Source organism: Rhinolophus ferrumequinum, chromosome 17, assembly GCF_004115265.2.
Source record: "Rhinolophus ferrumequinum isolate MPI-CBG mRhiFer1 chromosome 17, mRhiFer1_v1.p, whole genome shotgun sequence".
Taxonomy (NCBI): Eukaryota; Metazoa; Chordata; class Mammalia; order Chiroptera; family Rhinolophidae; genus Rhinolophus; species Rhinolophus ferrumequinum.
The window spans coordinates 35,141,130-35,162,994 of record NC_046300.1 but is presented as its reverse complement, the minus strand read 5'-3'; the positions used below and the strand labels follow the sequence as shown (position 1 = coordinate 35,162,994).

The window sequence follows — 21,865 nt, the reverse complement described above, 5'->3', positions numbered from 1 at the left end:
CCTACCACCCGGAGTCAAGAAAGCTGGGTGTAGAAACTTGGAGCTAGATGTTTTCTCTGGGTCTAATCTAGTTGAATCTCCCTCCTAAAACAGAATCGGCTCTACAACATCTTTAACTGACAACTATCTCTGCTTGAATGCTTCTAAGAACAGAGAGCTCACCTCCCCACAAAGCAGCCTGCCACTGTGTTGGACAGCTCCAGTTTGGGGTGGGGGGGAAAGTTGTTATATTGCAGCAAGTCTGCCTTCTTGGATCTTTCCCTTGATGGTTCCGTTAAACCTCAGGCAGCACAACAACACCTCCTTCCCTTTTCCATAATGGTGTCATGCTTGATGATGACCTCTAGGTCCCTGCCTGCGTTTCTCCAACACCAAACTGGTGCTTCCTAGTCTCTGAAGTAACAGATTAGGACTTGACACCCTCCACAGTCCAGCTGCCGTCCTCTGTATAGGTGCTTTTCTGACAACGTCCTTTCTGAAATGGGGTCCCCAGAACCAAGAACGTCACTCTTAGATGTGTTCTTAGCACATCCAGCACAGAGGACGGGATGTCTGTGCATCACTTCCTCTGATCCGAATTTTAATTGGGATTACAGTGTCAGACCTGCGTTTGAAAACTGGTTTCACAAATCACTAATTCTAAGACTCTGGACATGTTGCTTGTCCCCACTTGAGGTTCTGTTTCTTCATGTGCAAAACCTACTTCATGGGATAATTATGAAGATTAAATGAGTTAATTCGGGTAAAGTACTTAATACAGTCAGTGCTCAAAATTGGAGTATTATTCTGTATCAGTAACAGCACTTGGTTTCTTTATCAGCTATATATCACTCGTAGAAAGAATGTGGTCAACTAAATACCTACATTTTTTTTTCACAGAAACAAATAGCAAGTCAGGTCTCCTCCTTTTTGTACTGCTTTCTTTTTGTTTTAACCTAAACACTAGATTCTAGATTTATCCCTCTACATTTCATCTGGCAGATTTCAAATTAGCATTCAAAGCTGACGGATAGTTCTGAATGTTGATTCTGTCTTCGACGGTGTTAGTTATGCTCGCCGACTCTTACCTACAAACTTGATAAGCATCCCTAGGCTTGCACCTGACTCATGAATTTAAACACCAATCAAACAAACAAGAGATTGAATTGGACAAGGAGTAGAATAAACCTGGTAACTTCCTGTCTGGCTGACAGAGTCACTAACCCACTTTCTTCTGGTATGAAGACAAGCTCTGTCCCCACTTTACAACGCTTTCCCTTAGGAGAGAATCAAATATTTTTGTCACAATGAAAATTGACTGCCTCTGCCATTCCTCTTGAATTTACTAAATGTGTAACCCTAGTAAATGCGATACGGTCCTCATTATTTTTTCTTAATAATCCTTTGTTGGTTCCTAATGGTCACTGAATTCAGTTTTAAATGCCCAGAACGCATGCGCTTCAGTCTCTCCAAGTATTATATTTAGCAGGGATCAAGCTCACCCTTCTGTTCTGCAACCTCCATGCTCTGCCCTCTTACCCTGTGTGAAAATCAGTGTGTTGGCCGGTCTACGGTCTTTGGGCACATACCCCCCATTTTTTTTTTTTTGTTTTTTTTTTTTTGCTTTTCTCAAAGCTTAATAATTGTAGCTCTGCGATTATATCTGTTGCTGCCTGCAACATGGAAATGGTTCTGTCAGGCTTGCTTTCTGAAAGCCCCGACCCCTTGCCAAACTTTTATCTTCCTCTCTCTCCACCCCTACACACTCCATCCAACTCGGAAATCAACGAGATTGGTGTCAACCACGATCAAGTGTGTAGTTCCCTGAGCCCCATTGGTACCTAGTAACGTTTCCCAAATGCAGACTCAACTGGTACTTTTCTAAGATAGATTCCCAAGCCCACCTGACCCACCTGGATCATTCTGTCCAGGCAATTTTTAGTCAGCCAGCATGTTCTGAGAATTGACCCACATAAACCATGAAGACACTCCATCTGTCTGCCTCTCCCTGGACGTGGGAAACGCACAGTCCTGGCCACTCACCTTGAACATGAACCACAGGTTCCCAGGCTCTTCATCCAAGCATCCAACACCACATCTAGCATACTTTCTCTTCCCAACCCACCTTTCCTCTAGTCTCCCCAGATCCCAATCTCCGTTTCACATCCCTGTTCACTGTGCTCCAGGCTCAGAAGACAGACATAAACCAGCGTCCTAGAGAGCACGATGCTCTCAAAGTGACCAGATATGCCTCGTCTGGTCACCAGGCAGGCTACAGAAGGTTCTGCATTTGCAAATGTTTACATTATGCCTCCTACAGCCTTTGTATCATCTTGGGAGGCAGGTCTGGGAGGGAAGGGGCCATCAGCCTCTCTCTGGTGCCCTGTGTCCTGCCTGCAGGGACAAGGCAGGGTCCGCTGAGGCACTGATGAATGAGGCTGGAGAGCTGCTGTAGGTTTCCCTCTGAAACCAGTGACATCTGCTGCAGGTTTTCTGTCACTCCCAGAGCAGGAAGCCCTCACAGTTCCAGGTTGCTATCCACATCCCACAGTGAGGTGCATGCACACGGATGCCCCAGGTATCATGACATGCACACCTTCAGATTAGGCTTTATTGAACTTTCTGTCTTCTGTAGTGGGACCCGGCGGGGGGCGGGGGGAGTGGGGACTAACAAACCACCAACCAGGACACCTGGGAATAGTCCTCAGCCCATTCTCACCTGCTCCTGACCACCAGGCAATTTGAGCCTCTGCAATATGGGAAGAGCATGGGCTCTGCAGCCAGACTTAGGTGGTGTGCTGTCCACTTCTGCCACTTATGAGCCATGTGACCTGGGTAAGTCATTTAGCCTCTCTAGATTAATGACTACCTCTGAGAGTGGTCGTCAGGGTCAGAAAAGTTGAAGGGAGCTACCAGGATCAAGTTCCCAAAGCGTGAGGCAGAATGGGCTTTTTGTAATTAACGATTACTACCCCTCCCCCATCCGGGCCAGGCCTGTCCCCCATCAGAGCCTTGTTTCTTCTTCTGTTATATGTGTGCTGAGTCTTCCTCCAGCTCTACCGTCCTCCTGCTGTGATTCTCCAACAGTAATAGCTTTAGGAAGAGGGACTGATGTCCACGGGAGAAAATGCACTGATGAAATTCAATGCGTGAGACATAAGTTTAGAGAACCTGGGTACCAATTGGAGCCAGGTTTCAGGGACTGGATAAAAAAAGAACAGTTATGAATAGAGGAAAAGGACATTTATAAAAGGTGAACTGAATTAAAAAGAAGAAAGACTTCTAAGGCAGCCAAGGGAGTGAACTCTGGTCCATAAAGAACTCTGTGTCCGTCCGAGTCACAGAGATGGCAAATGCACAGCCTGTCAACACTGTCCTCAGCTGTCCTCACCGGTGGCAGCAAGGTTATTATGACTGCAGACTGAGTTTTGCGTGGACCAGAGAAGCCTGTTTCTGTTGACCTTAGAGGTGACAGAGTCCCCTAGAACAGGGCTGTGAACATTTTGGAAGCACCTCTGTGCATGTGGGTGCCACAGGGTGGCCCAGCAGAGCTGGGCCCTCCAGAGCAAGAGAATGGCCAGATCTCAGGTAGAAGTCCCCAACAAGTCACCAAGCTGCACCTGACTTAATGATTGGGGACCCTCTGTACCCCACCCAAGGGGTAATAACAAGGTTTAGCTTGCTTGCCTTTAAAATGGGGAGCTCTCTCCTAGGATAACCCATTCTAACCGTGACTATCTGTAGTCTTCAAAATGGTATTCTTCCTTTTGAACCCAATTTTGTGTCCTCTGCCTTCAGGCCGACAAGGCCATCTCTAAATGTCTCATCCAGAGAGTTCTCAGGATGCCAAATCTGAAGTGGACTTTACCGTGGCCCTCAATGTGGCAAAAAGTGAAGAGCAGGGAGCGGGGGAAATGTCAGACTACTGAGGCAGAGGCCGGGAGACAGGCAGGTGGAGAAAGCCCTTCATAATCCTGCTGAACCCCGGAGCGGGCACCTTCTCCTGAGAATCATAGATACAATAAAGTCTCTGTTGTTCAGCTGGGGAAGCTAAGGCCTTGCCTGCAAGGGTTAATGCACAGGTTAATATAAGGGAAAGCACCATTAGATTGCGCAGCGAGGCAGGGAGTCAGGATGTGGGAACAGAGAAAGACGGTAGTAGGGTTTTCCCTCCTGAAACCAGTCACATCTGGTTAAAATGGAGGCCTGGAGTGGCCTGCAGTAGGAAAGAAAGCGGGGTAAATGGGATTCTGTGTGTTTTAGGAGCTGGGTGTGTGAATTTAGAGAGGGGCCACGGTCTGAAATCCCCACCCCCAGTTTCTGCTGCGGATTGGGGGGCCTGCCCTGGATCACCATGGGAGAGCCTCAGGGCCTCTGAGCCAGCCCAGTGATGACTGTTTCGACAACAGCCCAGCTGCCAGGGGCTTGGTCCTCTACAAGCCCTCAGCAGGTTCTCGCCTTAGATCGAAAGACCCTAAAGAACAAGACCACACCTACAGAGTGGCTTTTGTACAGCTCACGCCAGCACTGGCCATGTTAGAACATAAGCTCCTTCGTGGTAAAACTGTTGTGTGGATGTCTTGGAGATGTAACCGTGGAGAAGGGATGAGTTTGAGCCATGAGAACTTTTGCATCTGAGCCCATTTCCACTCTCAGAACTGGCCACTCAAGGCATGCTTAGCGTGCGTGTGTAGACAAGGTCTGTTTTCCATGCTCACTGCTGCGTGAACAGGAAGAAAAGGGCTTACATTGCAACAGGGGGATTTAACCGAGATGAGGCTTACAGAAGAAGCCTGTGACAGCATAGCGCAAAGTGCTGGGACAGATTTCTGAGGACATCCGTGGAATTCAAAAGGAGTTATTCAGAAACAGATCACGTCTGCTGCAAGGATTAAGCGTACCGCTTTCTAGAGGCAGGAAGGTGGCCCAAGTGACCCAGTGAGAGACCTTTTCAGACGATGCAATGTTGTAATTACACAGATGAAAGAATAATTCTGACATAAGACTTTACGTTGCACATCGGTGAGGGGAAATTTTAGTTATAAAAACATTATATGTCATTTTTTAAAGAAAGAGGAGTAGGATAATGAATGAGAAAAACTTTTAAGGTACTTTTTAAAAGAAAACACTTGGGAGATATCCCCACACTTTGGCCTCTTGGGCTCTGCTATCTTTTTAATTCCCTACATTCACGTTCTCTGGCTTATCTGTGAATTTGGTTAACACATTCCCCAGCCGCTCCGTTGGATACGATAAGGCAGAGATGTTAATAGGGAACCCTCCATCTTTTCTCACTGTGTCTGATTTCAGGATTCATTGACTTGCTAAACCAATCTTTTCCCTGCATTCCGTGTCCTATATGGGCTTATCAATGCAGAAGATAATCTACTTGCCAGGCATCCAATGAGTGCCCACAATGGGCAGTCAGCAGATGGGGCGGCAGCCTGGGCTCCCTGGGGACCTGCAAAGAGAGGCGGTGCTGGGGCACTGGGTGCTGAAAGGAGGCCTGCGGTCAGGACTGGCCAGTCTGGCTGCAAGGAGCTCTCCAAGCACTTGCCTGCTCTACTCATTAGTTCTTCAGGGGTCAGGCAATGGGTGTGTGCTTTCTACTCACCTCTGCCCGTGCTGTAATGCTGGAGCTTGTCGCTGTATACAGCCTCTTTGCTGTAAGCCCGTTTCCTATGAACACAAGGAAGAGGAGCTCTCTCAGCTTTTCTGCTCCCGGGAGCTCTGCCTAGGCCTCCTGTCCTAATGGGGGCTTACCCACGCATCTCCTGGCATGGGGAACTGCAACTCTTACTTTAGGTGTAGCTCCTATCATGGCAAGTGTTCTAGTTTGACCACCACTGTGGGCAGCTGGGTCTGCTTTCGAGCTAAGGTCTTTCAGAGGCCAGGCAGGGCTATGGGCCCCTTTCAGAGCTTGGGGTAGAGGCTCTTGAGGATGCCTATTAGGGCTCTGGCTGCACTGAAGCACTGCTTGGGAGGGCCAACCACAGGGCTTCGCACGGCAGAATCTGGGCTAACCACCAAAAGCAGTAGCAACAGCATTAAAAATTCACAAGGCCTTCAGGGCCAGCGCTTCTGCAGAACTCGGAGTTCCTCTTTTCCTCCTTGGTTCCCCTACACACAGCTGCCTTGTGCCCTCTGCTGAGAATCTTGGCTCTCTAACCAGAGGGTGGCACAGGCTGTGATGCTCCAGTGGGTCAAATGCAATTTTGTCACTGTCACTCCGAAACACTGTCGGGTGTGAGGGGAGCTAACATCTTGGCTAAAATGAGGCTTGAGGATGGGTGCTGTTTATTCATAGCCTTCCCCAGCTCTTATAGAGGAATTGATCCCAGGCACAGAGAAAATAAATAATCTAGGGAATTCTTGGCTGCCTGTGGATTGAGATGCAGTGATGCTCAGGAGTCGGACCGTGTGTCCATGAATGGCCATGACTGGTCCAGTCTGTGTGACCTGGAAGGGGTCCAAATGTGGGGCTTCCTAGTCTGAGGAGAGCAGGCTGGGGTGGGAGTGGAGGGCCTACCTGCTACAGACGATGGAGATGGCCACCAAGGACACGACAAACACAACTCCAGCCGCCGCCGAGCCAGCAATCAGGGGCAGCTGCTCCCTCAGCTCGGACTTGTAATCATCTAGGTGAGAAAGAGGCATTAGAATCCTTCCTACATACCCTTTGCATACAGCTGGTACTCAACGCATGATGCCAAAGACATTCTGTGTGTGTGTGTGTGTGTGTGTCCCAAATATTGCATGGGAGATACTTAAGAGTAAAACATTCTTTATTGTTTATGTGAAATTCAAATTTAACTGGCTGTCCTGTACTTTATCTGGCAACCCTGATGGTAATACCTCTTGAACTGAGGTCCCCACGCCCTGCATCAGAGTCTCCTGAGCCCAGTTGTTAAACATGACTGTTTCTCCTGAATCAGAACCTCTGGGCGAAGAGCAGGTGTCTGCATGTTTACCAAACACTCCAGGTGATTCTTATGCTCCCCAATGTTTGGGAACCAGCCGTCAACTCTGTGGGTGGAGAAAGAGACTTCCGAAGACCAAGGGGGTAGGTCTTGAAGCCCCCTACTTTCTAGACATCAATTTTAAAGACTGAAGGTAAAGTTTCAGTTTCTCTCTGCTGAGAGCTTTTTGTAACATGGATGTTTTTTTAAAAAAAATTAATTTGGCAAAAGAAAAAGAGCAAGGACCCACCGTGAGAAGTCCATAACAATGTCTTTATGCATTCAAAACGTCATGAAGCAATGTCACCTTCCCACAGGTCCTCCAGCCTCAATGACCCATCATTGATCAACCGGCAGACTCACCTCTGTGCTGCCATCGGGGCCCAAAGCCTCAATGAACACCAGCGAGTGTAATTACTGCCGATGTGTGATCCTCAGTCGTTAAGATTAATACTCCCGAATTTGGCCACTTACCAGAACTCTCTTACATCTAGCACCTCTTGGGTTTACAAAACTTAACTGCCAATGTAAAAGGAATAGCCTTCTTGGGAGAAATTTGTTACATCTTGATTTGTCTAGCAGAATTTCCAAGAGACCGGTGCTCAGATCATTTTGAGTTTTGGGCTTTTAATCCCGTGTACCTCTTGATGCCAAAGTGCCCATAAATCTAGATGGTAAGTGAGGTGCAAAGAGAGGGACAGCGTCCGTAAGGAAAAGAAGACAGCCTGCATTTTTTGTCATACAGCAGCATTACTAATCTGAATAAACTGGCTCACCTTTCCGCCCCATCTTAACCTCCTCAAAATCTGAAGAAATTTCACCTACAATAAACTCAAAATGGGTTGCAAACTCCAGTCTAACAGGAGCTGGCGCAAAAGCATCCAGGAGCAAATCACTGGGAAGCGGTGGGCACCCCACGGGGCAGCGGTGGCTCACCGTGGAAAGCCCACCAGCACGGGATCCTCTTACAGCTACTCCCAAGGGAATGAATATTACGATTTTTATATGGAATCATCTGATTATTAAATTTTTCTGGTGATTTTTTAAATTGTTAAAAACTGTAATGTGTCAACGTAAAACCTCAAGCTCTGTCAAGTGCCTAGTCAGAGAGTGCTGGCTTCAAATAAAATGTTATGTAAGGGCAGGCTTCTTCCTCTATGATTTCAGTAAGAAAGGAAAAATGAAAGGCTTTCCATTTGGGTGATTAGGAATAGACTGACATTTGCAAAACTATCAGGACATAGATCAGAAATGAATAAATAAGTGTAAATCGTTGGGTAGACAGTATGTAGGTAAATGAAAGCATACACTACGGTAAATGGCCAGCTAAGGAAAAGAGTGAGTGAGCCCAGGCAGGCAGACACACCCTACTCAATGCTCAGGTTCCAGGGGACTCTGATTTTCCTTAGTATTAAGGGGGGTGGTCTCAGAGCAGTGGAGGAGAGCATTATAATAGGGAACTAATAAAGCCCACAGGTGGAAGTGTTTTTGGTGACTGACTTTCTTGGCCTTGGGGACAATTTGGAAAACATTGGCCATTCTCTCTGGAGACGCCTGAGCTGACCATCTGGAGATTACATATGAAGCTGCTTCAAATATTCTGAGATGCTGGGTGCCTGGGGCTGCCACTCCCCAAATTTTGTCTCTCCATTTCCTTCCTGGAGACGTGGGCTCATGCAATGAGGCTTTGAGTTCAGCGCCCAGAGGGCTGTGAACAGAGGGCTGCAGTGGGAGTGAGGGTGAAACAGCAGGCTTCTGGGCCCTGCTCCAGGGACAGGAGAGCACACCGTCTCTGAGAGGTGTGTGGGTGGGTCTCACTGCTGTGCACGCGCAGGACACACGCAGTGACCTCTCTGCATGTGGTACAGAGGTCCTTCAAAGGCAAATCCCCTAGATATTGGAGAGACATGCGCCGAACTTTAGACAGATATGCTGTCTGGTGAATCAAACCTATTCCACAGCCCTGTTGGGAGGTAAACCCTTCTGAGGGAATTCTACTGGAATCCAGCTGGAGGTTGGCATTTTGGCGGTGAGTGCGGCTTCTCCCTCCCCAGCTGCCCAGCCTGTGCTGAGGTCACTGGTCTGCCCCTTACCGTCCGTCAAAGTCTGGAAGCACATCTTGCCGCTGAACTTGCCATAGCCGGCCACAGTGCGGGCGCGCACCTGTACCACGTACACCATGCCTGGCCGCAGGCCATCGATCCGCGCTGTGTTGGTCTGGCTCCGGGCCATGGAGGAGTTGAACTCATTGTGTTCCTGAACAAGAGCAAAGGGAAGGGGTCGGCAGCCCGCTCCTGAGTGCTGCACCCCTAGCACGCTCTACCTTGGAGCACCCAGGCGCCAGCAGTTCTTGGTCCTGCAGATCTGCTAGAAGTTGTCACCAGACCTAGGCCGTCCCTCTGAATGGGGACAGACTGGCCTGGCCTGAGGGAGTGTAGAATTGACTGTGGACTATGGAGTGGCTACACTCTGAGCAAATGGCTGAGCTCTCAGGGCCTGGATGGGGGGTTTGTGGTCATTTTCTACTCTTCCCCTCCTCAGGGTTCAGAGGAAGAATAACAAAGCACATCCATCTTTGCAAATCCTCTCCAGTCTCTGAGCTCAGCAGAAACTAACTGGGTAGACTGAGCTGCCCCATGAGTGCCTGCCTCTCTTTGTCTTGCTTCTGCTGTTTTCTTTCCTCTCCTCACTCCAGATCCCCCTGGTTACTCCTTACAATGGCTGTTCTAGATCATTCTATAAGTTCCCTCAACTCCTTAAGCAAATGGCTTCACATCCACTCTGCTGAATGTGCCCGTCACTTTGGCGTACCTCCCATACCTGCTTCTGCCTTGGTCTGTGTCTGTCTGGGTCCCTGTCCTGCCAGGTTCATCTCCCCCAGATTCCAGGGAGGTCAGGTCCCTTCTCCTTGGAGAGCAGGCCCTGTGTCCTCACCCCTGCTACCTAGTTAGGGGTTGGCCCCGCCCTTCTGTCTGTCACTCTCTCTAGCACCTTCTGCCCTGTACTCCACAGTTCCCGTTGTCTGTACACATGTGTTCTCAGTTTCACACAGGTGTTGCTCCTATTTCTCATCCTTCTGGCTCCTCTGCCTATTGTGAGTGTCTCGAATCAGTTGCTTCTCTTTGCTACTGATCTTACATATTATAACATTTGGCTTGTGCCTGGATTTTTGTAGCCTCCCATCTTTTCTGCCACTCCCTTCCTGCCCAATCCAAACTTCTTCTTTAAAAAAGATTTCTGACCTTCACTAAAATTATTATTAGATTAAACAAACAAACAAACAAACAAAAAACCTCCTAAAACTAGATTCAAAGGCCTTCATCACTTCAATCCCTCACATCCCCTAAATCACCATGTTGCTGCCCCTCCAAGGACCACAGCCCTGGCCACCAGACCTTTGCTTAGGCTGTGTTTCCAGTGTGCAGTGCCTCTCTCCAGGCACGTCAGGCCCCCCTGTGCCCTCCAGTTCCCTTAGGCCGACACCCCTCAAGGCTTCCTCTTCGGGGAAGGCTTTCCTCACTACTCCAGCCCGCACACTTTCTCATCTTGTCCTTCACCATTACACCTCATTCTCAGCAGCTTCAGACACAACAGCCTACTCTCTACTCACTTCCATGGGGGCATCGTGGAGATTAGGGCTTAGTTCGGAGCATGCAGGAACATGAGTTTAGAGTCTGGGCCTGTCCCCGTCTGCACCATGAATCTTAGAGCAAACTGGGGACATCAGTAAAAATGAAGAGCTTGGGTCACTGGGATGGAGGCGCTTAAGTCCCACGTGCAGATTGGGGGTACTGCAACCAGTTCTAGGCACAAAGGTTCCTAGTGGCATGGTGATGGGAACGATGACGACAAGAGTTCTATAAGCCGCATCCTCCATCGACAACAGATGAAACTTGGGGAGTTGAGCCAGGACAAAAGAAGTATAGTAAAATGAGTTGACATGAACGTTGTCTTAAAATATGTAAAAGTCTACTTTGCAAAGGCGAAGATGACTGGATGTGTGTTCATTCATTCATTTGGCCAGGCAGTCACATGTATGACACATTACCATATACTGGGTGTTATACATGGGCTACAGGCACTAAGGCATGGTCCCTCTCCTCTGGGGACACAACATCTTGTGGGGTGGACCAGAAAATAAACACATGATGACAACCGTGTTGACTGAGTGCCTTGGCAGAGGGCAGCTTAGGGGGCTGTGGACGAACAGCAAAGGGTCACACAGTCCAAACTGATAAAGAGGGTAGGAGGAGCTCAGGAAAGGGTGACATGAGTTGAGTTCTGAAAGATAAAATAAATTAGCCACATGAAGAAAGGTGGGGAGTGAGAGCTGAATAGAATATCCCATGGGAACAGAATAAAACATACAAAAATGAGGTCTAAAGGAGTTCAGGAGCCCACAAGTAACTGGGTATAGCTGGAGTGTGGGTGGCATAGGGGGTGGTGATGAGCGCTCAGAAGAAGTTGTAAGGGACCATAGGTTAGAGGCCAGCTTGAATAGACAGTCGAAAGTTACAAAGAGGCCCATGTGCACCCTCATGGAGTCTGGGAGAGACTGCCCGAGGAAGGACTACCCATTTATCATTTGATCTATTTACAAAGCAGGTGGATTCTCCACCATCCCCAATCAGGGGATCCAGCAGAAAGAAGACTGTCCACTATAGAACATGTCACAAAGAAGTCATCTACATCTTTGGTTATTACTAGCTTGACACAGTGGAGAGCTGAAATCTGAAACTATGAAAATCACATCACCTTGCAAGTTAGGACAAAATCCCATTGCTACAAAATGAAGGTGGCTGCCTGAGGTCTCTGGTTTTCCTGGAATCTATGGAAGTATTCATTGTTTGAAATAAGTGAAGCATTGACTGGGCAGCTCTTTTACTGACAAATGTGTTTTGATGTATTGGCATTTGGATTTTGAGGATAAAACATTAACGCATAATCATTTTCTAGTCCACACATTTAAGAAGTTCAGTGATTAAAATGAATATCAGTCCTTGTTCCCTTCAAATCCATTAACCAACTTCAGGCAAACAAGAGAGAGCGAAGGTCATGGCTGCTTTTCTGGTCACGTATGACTGATTTCATAAGCATCTGTGAGATAGAGGCTGTGGCCGTTGGGGGCAGAGACCATGTCTCCCTTATTTTTCCATCCCCAATGTGTAGCACAGGACTGGCACTGCCTGGGTATTCAATCACTCAGTGCTAAATGAATGAAAAAACAGCATACTTCTGACTAGTTATTCGAACCAACCGATTGAGCACAAGATATTGCCAAGGTCTGAAAGAGTTTCTGTGAGAAAATGATCCTAAAATTTGAAGGGTAGGAATTCCCAAGGCCAAAACCAGCCCGTTCTAGCCTAGACAGTTATTATGAAGAGCAAGTAATAATGCTTCATCATTAAGACAGCCGAGAGCAGATGTAGATGCTCCTCCCATGGTTTGCCTACAAGCATTGACACCAGGAGTGAAAAGTGCTACAAGACAGTAAACGAGAGAGAATGATGAATGGAAATGTATTCAAATGGGGAAGGAGATGAACATGAGAGAGGCTCTGGGAGTGTCATCAGCTCCAGGCATCTGAGCTCTCTATTAATGAGTTGTTGGAAGAGGCGAAAGCCTCATTGATTCTATTCACAGAGGAGAAATTGAAAGGTGTCCCAAGCACAAACCAAGAGGGTGATGGGTGGCAGGAGACCCAGGGAGGGCTTTCAAGGCTTGGAAAACTACAGCCTCTAGCCAGCGACCTGTTTTTGTAATAAAGTTTTCTTGGAACCCAGCCATGCCCATCTATTGACGTATTGTTTATGGCTGCTTTCCTGCTATAAAGGCAGAGTTGAGGAGTTGGGATAGAGATTTTATGGCCCACAAGCCTAAAATATTTATTACCTGGCCCTTTACAAAAAATATTTGCTGACTCCTTGTTTAGAAGAAGTGGCAGGAGATGGAGGAGTGGTGGGTTTTGTTTCTTTGGACTGAAATCAGGACATCTACTAGGCTGAATTCCATTTGTGTTTGCATCTTCTAAAGATCAGGATTCCAAGGCCTTGTGGAGCAGGTGCGCGAATCATTCTGGTTACAAGCAATTGGGTTTCAAATTAAGACACAATCTCTTATTTCAGGGTCCACCCTAATGTTGAGATTGTCGGCATCAGCATGATTACATCCAGCCATATACTGAGCTGAGAAATACATTGAAATATAGTAAAAATGTCTATAGTTCTGGTGCTGTGCCTCCCTAGCTGTGACAAGATGTGGTCATGGGTAAGTCATTTAACCTTTCTGTGACTTAGTTGCATCATCTATAAAATGGCTATACCTGGCTTTCAAGAACCTTTCTTTTAAGGGTCAGAACTAATGTATCTGTGAGAATCTAGCACATAACATAACAGGCACTTAATAAAGATTATTAATAATAATAAATTATTATCATTGCGGCTATTATTTCAAAATACCCTCACAAGGTAATATCTTTTCTTTAGTCATATTAGAAATGTTCAAGGCAATGTAACACATTTTATAGTCAAGCACTTTACACGTGAAGGAGCGTTCTGGAGCAACATTCCAAACAGTAACCAATGCTTTGGCAAATAATCTTCTGTGTTCCCAAGGAAAGCATTCTACCCTCTGGAGTGGGGACAATGATATGCTTCACGGAGGTATGGAAAGTGCCTTGGACATTGAGTTGCTGTGCATGTGTGTCTGTTAATAATTAGTATAAATTACTGAGAAGTGGGGACATGGCCCGAAATGGGAGAATAAGCTTCCTTCATAACATCAGAAGTGGAGGTTACTTACAGTTTTTTAAGGGAAGAGGTTTGCATGTACAGGGAAAGGCAACGAAGGAGGTCTCCATCCTTGATCCTCTTATTCCCCTTCACCCCCTGGATGATTGCACACAGATGCAGGGCTTTCACACTATCCACATCCTGACAACTTCCAAATGGACATCCCAACCCCATCCTCTCTCCTGAACTCCAGATGTGCACATCTAGCTGCCTGCTCCACAGCTCCACTTGACGATCTCAGGGGCATTTTAGACATTGAGCTGAACTTCTGTCCCTTCCCTCTCACCAAACAGACTCCACCCACAGTAATCCCTTTCTCCATCAGTGGTGTGTACATCCTTCTCGTGGGTCAGGCTAAAACCTCCCACATCCACAATCCAACCTGTGGGAAATCCTTTGGGCTCCACCTTTAGTTTATATATTTGGAAATTAACTGTTTCATCAGCCCTCTGCTTTCGCTCCGATTCAAGCCACCATCATTCTGTCTTAGATGATTACAAGCTAGCAGACCTATTTTCAATAGATGATCCTTTTAGAAATGTAAGTGAGATTTTGTAAAATCTAAGTTAGATCCTTTTAAAATGTAAGTTAGACTTTGTCTCTGTTCTGCTTCTAACTCTCCTATGGGTCCGCATCTCATTTAGTGGGAAAGCTCAAGTTTTTAAAGCCCAACACGGTCACCTCCCCCTGATTACCTCCCTTCCTGTCAACTATTTCCCCATCGCTTGCATCACTCCAGTCATGCTGCTCTCCTCCCTGTTCCTTGAACCACCAGTCATGATCTTGCCTCAGGGCTTTTATACAAGCTCTCTGTGCCCCGGATATCTGCTTCACTACACCCTTACTTCCTTCAGATCTTAGAACTCTATCATCTCCAAGAGGCCTGCCTTTACCATTCCATTTATTTCTGCAACCAACTCCTCCCCCAAACCTCATCCCCTCGATCCCATTTTACCTTACTCTGCTTTTTCTTTTCCCCTTTACAATAATAATTTTCTGACATACTATACGATTTCCTTAGTTATTATGTCATTGTTCGTTGTCCATCTCCTTTTATTGGAAAGTAAGCCCCTTGAGGGAGGAATCTCTTTTTGATCACTAGTATATCCTAAAATAGTACCTGCCAAACAGTAGGCCCTTGATAAATACTTGCTGAACAAATAAATAAATGGATCTGGTGCTTTTCAAATAATGTATTGGGTCAGTATAGAAAGAACTGTATTTTCCTGGGATTTTGCGAATGCTGGAGTTTACCATGGTGGGAGGAAATCCCTGCTTTTTCCGCAGACAGACCAGGGACCAACTCCACTGGGCTCCATTTCCTTATTCTTGGCAGCATATGCCCTGCTGTGCCCCACCTCCCGCCATAGCTGCAAAAATGTAGTCAAGGAAGATAATATATAAATTTCCATTTCTATTAATTTTTATCTCATCCTTTTAAATTTCCATTTAAATATTTTTAACCTCCATAAATATATTAGTGCAGTAGCACATGCATATGATTTATAAATAGACAATGTCATATTGGAGGTACTTACTCCAAAACTTTAAAGAACACTAGTCTACAAAACCACAAAATTTTCAGAAAGCTCAGGTGACCCCTGACAGCTTTGTAGCATCTGCATTAGTATAGCAAGCACATGACTAGGAGAATGGAATCGGTCCTCCCACACCAGCCCAGGGAGCTGTTCAGACAGCAGGGTGATGGGTTGGACGGCTCTCTCTTGAGTTAATACAGTAAATGCCTGGGTTTTGAAGGCTTTTGCCAGGGAAGACCTCTGGTCTCTATCACCAGGTCTCCATCACTCTCCCAGAGAGCCTCTATTCTCCATCACCGGACTCCTCCCTCCCTCAGGACTTCTTCCAGCTTGTCTCCCTGTGTCCTCAGCTGGCCCCTGCCTATGGAACAGTGGCTGGCCCTGGGTCTTGCAAACCTGAGGCAGAGCTGGCTCACCTTCTCATAGTATCGGATCTCATAGTCCAGGATGATGCCATTGGGCTGCTCCGGCTGTGGCCACGACAAGGTGATGCTCCGCATGGTGGCGCTGACCTGGTGCATGATGGGAACAGTGGAAGGGGCTGTGAAGAAAGGAGGAGACAGGGCATAGAAACAGACCTTCAATTACATGGGAAGTGCCACCTTTCAGAGATAAGGAGGGAGAGAAATGTCATTAGGTTTGAACCCTGCCCTTTCTTCTCATCAGCTAAGCTGGATCTGCAGAACTTCCTGCAGGTTTTGCAGAATGAATAGAGTTCGATCACAAAGGCGTGAAAGGTGATAATTTAGGATAGGAGAACCTGTATGAGGGCAACGGCTGGAATGGGCATGGCATTTTCTGGGTAAGGAGGAGGAAGTCTTGACCACAACAAGAGAAGGTTGGAGGAATCATGGGAAAACAATGTGGCCTGGCAAGCTGGAGCCAATTAGGGACAAGTCTAGGCTTCAGACAATAAGTAGGACAAGAAGAGCAATGGAATGTTTTTGAGCAAAAGGTGTTGAGGGAACCTCAGTCTTACGGTAATGAGCTGGGCTACTGCAGAGAAGAGAACCTGGAGGCAAGAGGTGATAGATGAGACAGTGGAACTGGTCAGAATTACTGTGCAATGGAAAGGAACATTCTCAGTAAACATCTCTTTCTGAGTCTGCTTGGAAAATTTTGCTGCACTTCAAAAGAGAGCAGAGGCATCTCTAAAAAAGACATGAACACAGATCCACAACAGAGTTCTTTCAGACTTCTGGCAGAGCTTTCCAAACGGGGACATTCACAATAAAGAGCTCACAAATATAAATGAGGAAATGATACACAAACCAAACATTTGGAAACCGGATAATAATTCCAAAATCTGTGCAGTGATTCTGAAACCTCTGTTTGGAAATCATACTATTTATTTCCCAATTCAACACTTTTCACACGGTGTAAGTAAAAGGAAAACAGTCTGGAAATAATAGATGAGGGCTGTCTTTCTAGGGGAAGAGGCAGGTAATGGATGAGGCTTCAGCCTGCGCTCACTCAGGGGCTGTTACGTTTTGTTCTGGCACTTCTGCACTGACGAAGGTCGTTTCCTCACAGGAATCCACTTTACAGGGTTTCTCTGGGGACCGTGGCTGACTGACATTTACTATCCTCAATTTAAGCGAACAGATTCCCCTCCAAGACTTGAAATTACAGAGCACGGCCACCGGGTTATGGGGGTCACCACATTCTCTGCCACTCGCTGGATTCTCAGTGAGCACCTACTACGTGATGGGTGGAGGGTGGTGATGCTGAGCACATATTCTGAAGATGCTCATAGCCTGGGGAGCCATAACCAGAGTGTTAGGATGAGGCCTTCGAATCAGAGTGTCCACCTGGGACCTCCCATTAGAGGTCTGGTGGTGGCTGTGAAAATATGACTCTCAAAACTCTTACTGCTGGCAGCATAACTGACTCATGGCCCCAGCTGCTGGGCTCTGCAATCCAGCCCCACATTCAGAGAGAGGCCTGCTTCCCACAGGCTCCTCCCAGGCAATGACTGAGAGTGGCCTGGGTGCCAGGGCAGGACAATTCCTGACTCTTCGGATGGGCAACTTTCACTCAAAGACTCCCCCTTGGGCGTACCAAGGCTTCCTTGTGACAGCACCACAGTCTAAGACGCTTCCTACCCAATCGTCCTTCCTTCCCTCTCCCCTTCACAAGGAGCAGACCTTCATCCCAGCCTCCTCTGGCTTCTACCTCATTTCCCCCATCTCTGGCACATCTAATGCCACTGTGGTGTGTGCTTCACGAAGGACTTGAATTCATGCAGTCCTGAATCCTCCTACAATTATTCTGTGCCTGGCCCTGCTATGTCCCCAGGGATGAGAGGCTCACTGCCTCTCGGAGCTATGGCTCCATATTTGGGTAATTTCATCAATCTGCACGTCTTCCTTATTCTTATCTGAAATCTGTCTTATTCCCATTGGTCTCAGTTCTGCCAACTGAAGTAACATAGAATGTTCCCTCTTCCACTGAATGGCTTGTCAGATAGCTGAAGAAACTAGTTAGGTCTCCCCTGAGTCTTTCCTGCTGAAAAGAATGGCCAGATACTATGAACATTTCCCCCACGATACGCTGCCATCCAAGCTAGCTCTTTTCCAAATGGGGCTTGTGTTATCTAAATCTCTCTTTAGGCATGAGGCCCAGAGGTGAACCCAATTGTCCCACTGCTGTTTGAGCAGCAAAGATTAGAGCTAAATATCTACCATGATCTGTGTACCATACATCTATTGATGTGACCATTGTTAGCCTTTGGATCAAAGACACACCCCTGCTATTCAGTTCTGAAATCACAGTCAAATATCAATCACCTTTAGGTTGTCCCATGGTATGTTCCTCATCTTTTGTCTGTAGAGTTGGCTTTTAACTATAGGGACTTACATGTATCTCTTCACCTTTATGATGTTAAATTTGGCCTATTAGTCTAAACCAGAATGCTTGTTGATCCTGATTCAACTATTACATGCGCCTTCTCTTCCTCCCAACTTAGTATCCTGGCCCAATTGATTAATTAATTGATGAAACAAATATTTATTGAGCATTGGCTATATGCCAGGCACTGTGCTAGGTTCTAGAGATTCCATAGTGAATGGAATAAAATTCCTTTTCCTCACAGAACTTATTTTCTAGTGGAAGGATTCAGAGACTAGATGTCATAAATGAAGCAATCACAAGGAATGTTAAAAATATTAAGTATAACAGGAAAAAAAAATAGAGGAGGAGAGAAGAGATACAGAATGCCAAAGTGTAGGAGGCAGCTGGGAGAAGGCTGCAAGTCTAAACCACGTGGTCAGCAAGGCCTGCCTGAGAAGTAGCTGCAGGAGCACGCGGTTGACGGGGCGGAGGGAGGGAGACATGCAGCTACGGGGAGAAGAGCATTTGAGAGGGAACGGCCCAGGCAAAGCTCCTGAGGTAGGAGCAGCCTGGTATTTCAGGGGAACAGGAAAGAGCCAGTGAGACTGGAACAGAAGCAAGGCCACAGAGTAGGATCCTGAGGCACAGAGTAGGACACTAAGAAGCCTTTGGCTTTTTACTCTGAGTGAGATGGGGAACTTATGGGAGGGTCGTGAACAGGGGAGAGACACAGTTTGACTTGCAAGCTAACGGTATCACTCTCTGCTGTGTTGAATAGAACGCAGGGGCCATGTAAAAGCTGAAAGATCTATCCTAATGCTGTTACAATAATCCAGCTGCAAGATCATGGTTACTTGGACCAGGCTTGGAGCAGTGGCGGTGGGGAGAGCAAAGTGGTCAGATTCTGAATACATTTAGACTATCTCAATGGATGTAGGATGCGGGAGAAATAGAAGAGTCAACATGATTCCAGAGTTTTTGGCTTGAGCAACTGGAAGGTGGGGCTGCCATGAACTGAGATCAGGCAAAATATCAGTAGAAGCAGTTTGAGAGGAAAGAGCAGGTGCTCCTCTTAGGTGTGAGATGCCCAAGTCGTTGCAGAATAGACTCTGAGCAGGCACATGCATGTATAAGGAGTCCAGACGGGAGATAGACATTTAAAGTCATCAGTATTTCAAAGATACTGAAAGCAGCAGAACTGGCAGAGAGCACCAAGAGAGTGAGTAGAATGGAATATATGTTCTAAGATTCAGGAAATGAGGAGGGAATAGCCAAGGGGCCTGAGAAGAAAAGGCCACGAGGTAGAAGGAAACAAGAGGCACGATCACCTAGACACCAAGTGGCAACAAGCATTCCCAGGAGGAGAGAATGTGTCCAACGCTGCTGCTAAATCACGTAAAATGAAACCAGGAGCACGGATTTAGCAACAGCCTAGATGGTCAATGGTGTGGATGGCTTATGATCATCTTTCCCAAGACCTTGTGTGAATTGTGCGGAGCCGTGGAGAGGATCAAGGCGCTTGAGGGAAGGTGAGGCATTTTCCAGACGCAGTCAGATCATTGGCGGGGTGGGGGCGGGGTGGGGGTGGGGTGGGGGGGTCCCAATGGTACCCCACTAAGATGGGCAGAGAACGGCTGCTGTTAAGCCTGCTTTCCCCCACTACCACGACTGCTCACTGTGCAGCACGGGCTGCCCTTTCAGACCTATGTGAAAACACGATTCCATGTTGTTAACCATGCTATCAGAGCCACAGCAGTTTTCAGGATCCTTCTGCCCTGAGAGCTGAAGCATCATGTATTAAAAATTGAAAAGCAGAATCCTAACGGCGTGAGGATTTTTGTTTTTCTTTGCTTCTAATCCCTGGAAAGCCATCATTTAAGATTCAACATATTTGCCAAACATTGCGCCAGGCCCCTGCTCTAATTACTGGGGACAGAAGGACAAGTAAGAAAGTCATAGCCCTGCCCTGAAGAACTTTGGAGTCTAGATGGGGTCAGATGATAAAGAAGAAATGATAGGGCAGGATACAGAGGCACTCGGTAGCCAAAACCCACTGAGAGGAACGCCCTTGTTACACAGATGGCAAGGACCTCCCAGCTGCCAAGCAGCAGCCGCAGGTCCAGGAGAAGTTGCCAGAGGGTAAAGGTCACCACCACCTGCATTTCTCAGATTTATGGCAATGACAGGATGCTCACAGATCCATCCCATGGCAGGTTGTTTAATCTCACACAGGTCACTGTAAGTGTTTTACGGTTTAATTGAGATGGGATTTAGCACATGGGAGAAAGTAAGAAAGTATTACCCTTCCACCCTGAAAATCAGGGGCAGCTTACATGTGGTGCTCTGCCACAGTGATTAACTACAGTGATACATTTTTCCCCCCTTCTCCAAGTGCAATGCCACCTTTCAATCTGGTGCTTTACATGCTATGAAACCTTCAGACAAAACAGAAAATAAAAATGAGCGCAGGTATCCACTCAAACACCAACTTCTAGCAAAACTAAGGAAGACTAAGGAGACATGAGAAGATTGTTTAAAGAAGCAGCCCCTAGGACCCCCAGATATGCTGATTCCCACAGTAAGTCCTGGCCAATTGTCTTTTCTCCAAATCCTGCATCCCCAGATGAAGGAGCAGTTTCAATGAACTCTTGAAAGAGTGTGTCTTTTACAAGCACACAAAACACTTTTGATCAAATTAAACGTGCTACTGAGAGAGGAAATGAAACTATAGAGTTCAGGAAATTATTAAAATTTAGGAAAGAAGCAAATGTAGACCTTTAGAAAAAGTAAAAGGAAAGAATTAGTTTAGGGACTATTTGGAAAGCAGATACTGAGGCTGAAGAAAGATGTATTTGGCCTAAAGAGGAGACGCTAAAAAATAAAATAAAATAAAATAAAATAAAATAAAATAAAATAAAATAAAATAAACAAATATAATCAAAATTGCCCTGCATTCTTTCTCAGCCAAATAAGGAGGCTCACCCAACAGGAAGCTGGGATTCAAAGAAGAGAGGGGGAAGCAATGCAAAGTGTCCTGTCAGTCACCGAGGAAAAATCAACTAAGGGCTCGAACAGAATCAGAACCAGGAATATCTGATAAGAGAATCTAGAGCTAATATAAGAGGCCCTTTAGTGTGTCTGAAGCAGAAAGAGACTCCAACTTCAAACCTCCTTGGTCAAGGGGCTCAGGGATGGAGATAACGCAAACGCAGGCCAAGCGAGTCCCTGTCTCTGTTTTTTTGCCCAGGACAACTTTGGGAAGCTGTTACTCCCAAATTGCTTCTGAAGTAGACAAATCCGAGATAGTACATCACACACATCCAGCAGCAAAAGGGCACACGATGTTCTTACCTAAACTGACAAATGAGATGTGTATAAATTGGAGGGACAGGATGGCCCCCACTCTAAGTTATGAAAGAACTCACAGGAGACAAGGGAGAAGCATTAGCCCAAACTGGCCACAGGTCACTGCCAGTGACATCAGAGATGGGGCCTGGACGACCACCAGCCAGCCCTCCGTGTGTGAACAGGGCTCCAGAGGAGAACATAGGGCCTGCAATCCTGTGAGCCTAAGGCTGAGTCGGCAATGAATGAATCTCAGCTGTCAATAACCCCCAACCCAGACCCTGGAGTCTTAATGTGTGGAAGCCTTGCTGTCATAGTTCAGGTTCACCTGGACCACATATTCTTATTTATCACATTCCTTGACCCTTTAATTTAATTAGTGACTTGGTCATGTTCAAAGTTTTCTTTTTACTCATTTTCC

At 46.7% G+C, this 21,865-nt stretch overlaps 1 protein-coding gene across 2 annotated transcripts in view; it reads right to left on the bottom strand.

The window, feature by feature from the left end:
- EPHB1 (EPH receptor B1) overlaps positions 1-21,865 on the bottom strand; it is a 424,621-nt gene that overhangs the window by 76,638 nt on the left and 326,118 nt on the right. For both annotated transcript variants that reach the window (XM_033133086.1, XM_033133087.1), the window contains 4 exons: positions 15,684-15,808; positions 9,032-9,194; positions 6,509-6,617; positions 5,594-5,658 (listed from right to left, as the gene is read on the bottom strand). In XM_033133086.1, coding sequence (XP_032988977.1) covers positions 5,594-5,658; positions 6,509-6,617; positions 9,032-9,194; positions 15,684-15,808 — 462 coding nt within the window. The remainder of the gene's footprint in view (positions 1-5,593; positions 5,659-6,508; positions 6,618-9,031; positions 9,195-15,683; positions 15,809-21,865) is intronic.